The sequence below is a fragment of the Microtus ochrogaster genome, chromosome 18 (genome assembly GCF_000317375.1).
Source record: "Microtus ochrogaster isolate Prairie Vole_2 chromosome 18, MicOch1.0, whole genome shotgun sequence".
NCBI lineage: Eukaryota > Metazoa > Chordata > Mammalia > Rodentia > Cricetidae > Microtus > Microtus ochrogaster.
Window position 1 is genome coordinate 24199215 of NC_022020.1, and position 3031 is coordinate 24202245.

Sequence of the window (3031 nt, forward strand, 5' to 3'; positions counted from 1 at the left end):
ACCACAAATCAGGCAGTTTGCTAATGCTCCTGCCTCAACAAACTTGGATAACACCAAACTATTGGCCAAACAGTTCAGTTTCTCTCTACTCTCCTTAGGAAGTGGAAAACCAAACACCGGGGGATGGTGGCTATGGCAGAGAGGTGTGACTCTCAGTGGACGCCATCAGTACTGTGAAGTGCATTGTCCGAGCCTAGAAATGCTTAGGGAGTGGGCTTTGCTGCAAGGATGAAGGCAGAAATGTGGGTCTTCTCTGGGAGGGCCTGCTCTCCATTCCCGTAACTGAGATGAACTGGCCCTGCCCTGGGAGCCGGCCTGGAAGAAATGGATGGTGACGAGCGTGGCTCCATGTCCTGCAGCTCTGCCCAACAAAGTCAGCAGATAGTAAGTGTTCATCATCTCCTAACTTGTATTATAAAATGAATTTGCAATGTAAATAGTAACAAGTAAGAAACCCCCATCCTGAGTCGGGCCATCTTCACCTCAGCCGCCCCTCCGGAGGCCGATTAGCTTGGAAAGTTTTTCACAGTTTTCAAGTTTCAGTGACTCTGCCTTCTGCCGCAGCCGCTCATCTCGATACAGCCCCGCCAGATTGGTCAGCTCTGACTCTGAAAAGACACGACAGGTGCTGGTTCGCCAAAGGCCGAGCGCTTTCACGTCAGTGTCCCTAGACCCACAAGGCCTCACTTCCATGCCACTCTTCCACCCTGGAGGAACCCGATGGGCACTGCACCAGGTACTGAGGGGAAAGCTGCCTGGGACCCGACCCCACAGTCTGTGCTCTCATAAGAGCGCTAGCCTTAGTTCTTATCAACAAAACATTTGGCCCTGGGCTTAGGAAGCTTGCACAGGTGCAGAAAGAGGAGATGGTCGCGCCTTGCTCCAGTGCCGATCAGACAGCAGTGGGAGAGCCTGGAGCAGCGTCGCCTATTCCTGTCATCCGAACAAAGACAGCTGCTTCATTCTTCCCTCGGCATTGCAGGGCCCTAAGTCACACATGACACGGGGCCTACTCTGGAAGCTGAGCATCTACAGAGGGTCAGGTGGAAGCTTTCTTCATCTTCTCACCACATACAGGGCCCACAACTCAAATGGCTCTTGTAAAAGTGAAATCATCTCAGCCCAGTGGCCTCTGTGCCCTTGACTAAATAAATTTCACTTTCTCCTCATGATAGAGTAGGCCATTCTATTTTTAGCTGGAATATAATCTCTGCTGTTTCCCAACTCCATGGTTGTTGATCTAAGTTTTTATTCTCTTGTAAGTTCCTCCTTCTTAGGGGGAGCTCCTGAGATGCACCTTTGGAAACATGTCATGTGTGTCGCATATTAGCAGGACAGCATGCTTGGATGGGCTTCGTGGCTTCTCAGGGCTGCCAGCAGCAGGCAGCTGTTAAAGAACCATGCTTATGAAAATGCTATTTTAATCATTTTGAAATATATCTTCCATCCTTAATCATCTTTGCTGACAGCTTTTGTTTATCTTGGTAGAACAAGATACACCTGTCTGATTAATCAGCAAACTACCTGAATGCAGGAATTAGCCTTCAGCCAGAAGGAACAATGGGCATGGACCTCTGAATAAATGTCTACCAACACAAAACACTGCCTGGCATTTCTGCTCACAATGATTCTATTTACACCAAGTAAGGCCCAAAGTTCAGAGGAGGTGCAGGACTCCAGGGTGGGGGTGGATGAGCATGACAACCCTCCCTGAACAATTGGACTGCAGGCCCGGACTCCAGCCAGCAGTGGCTTGGCAGGCAGTAGGTCTCCCAGGCTGCAGAACAATGTGCTTTTACCCTTGGTGCGGGTGCCCACAGTGCCTGCATGCCAGGGCCTGCCTTGGCACAATCACCTTGCAGGTGATGGGGCTCTGTGGAGGGTTGTGTATGGCACCCAAATGCTAAGGTTTTGCTCCTGCACCCGACTAGGTGCTCAGCATTCCTTCCTAGGGTTCTTTGGCAGGCGGGAAGGCTACGCAGGAGTCTTCTGTGAGTCAGTCTGCACCTCGTTCCTTTACACAGCTACACCAGTGTCCAGGACAGACTCTGTGGCTCTGCTCCTCACTGCACCAAGCTGTTTTGTTTATTGACTTTTCTGTATCTCATTCTCGGAAGTCCTCATCAGAGGAATTAGAGACTAATGAAGCCTAGTATTTTCTATCTTGACAGCCACTGTAACAAGCTGAAGAGAGATACCTGTCACATGAGACATGGATTGCCTTCACAAAGCTCACTGAAATTGGGGCAGATAATGCTGCTTTGCAGCATTGAAGAGGCACAAGCCAAGGGCCTACTCAAAGAATATAATACTTCTAACAAATTCTGTTAATACTCAATAACTTAAAAAATATTTTGGGATGGAGAGATGGCTCAAAGGCTAAGAGCACTTTTTGCTCTTACAGGACCTGGTTCAATTATCAGCACTCATATGATGTTCATAACTATCCATAACTAGGTCCAGGGGAGCCAATGGCCGCTTCTGACCTCTGTAGACACCACGCACACATGTGGTGCACAGACATACATGCAGACAAAACATTCACATATAAAATAAAATGAACAAATCTTTTTTTTTTTTCGAGACAGGGTTTCTCTGTGGTTTTGGAGCCTGTCCTGGAACTAGCGCTGTAGACCAGGCTGGTCTCGAACTCACAGAGATCCGCCTAAAATGAACAAATCTTTAATAAAATTACGAGTATGTATAAGTGCTTCATTTAGTGTATGTATGTACACCATGCACCAACACACAGAGCTGCGGTCAGAAGAGGGTGCTGGATCCTTTGGAGCTGGGGTTACAGTTGTGAGTCACTCCACATTTGTGCTGGGAATGGAGGCCTTGGAAGAGCAGTGAGTGCTCTGAGCCACTGAGCCGTCACTCCGGTCCCAGCACTCAATAACCGCTAAGTGAAGTGAAAGAAAAATGTCTTTGGAAGAAGCAGGATCAAGAAAATACAGCCGGGCGATGGTGGCGCACGCCTTTAATCCCAGCACTCGGGAGGCAGAGGCAGGTGGATCTCTGTGAGTTCGAG

The 3031-nt window shown here is 48.8% G+C and overlaps 1 protein-coding gene across 2 annotated transcripts in view; it reads right to left on the reverse strand.

Annotated features, from left to right (window-relative positions):
- Positions 1-385: 385 nt before the first annotated feature.
- Positions 386-3031, reverse strand: part of Dnajc18 (DnaJ heat shock protein family (Hsp40) member C18) — a 32267-nt gene continuing 29621 nt past the window's right edge. For both annotated transcript variants that reach the window (XM_026783549.1, XM_026783550.1), the window contains exon 8: positions 386-608. In XM_026783549.1, the coding sequence (XP_026639350.1) occupies positions 484-608 (125 nt within the window). In that variant the 3' untranslated portion in view covers positions 386-483. The remainder of the gene's footprint in view (positions 609-3031) is intronic.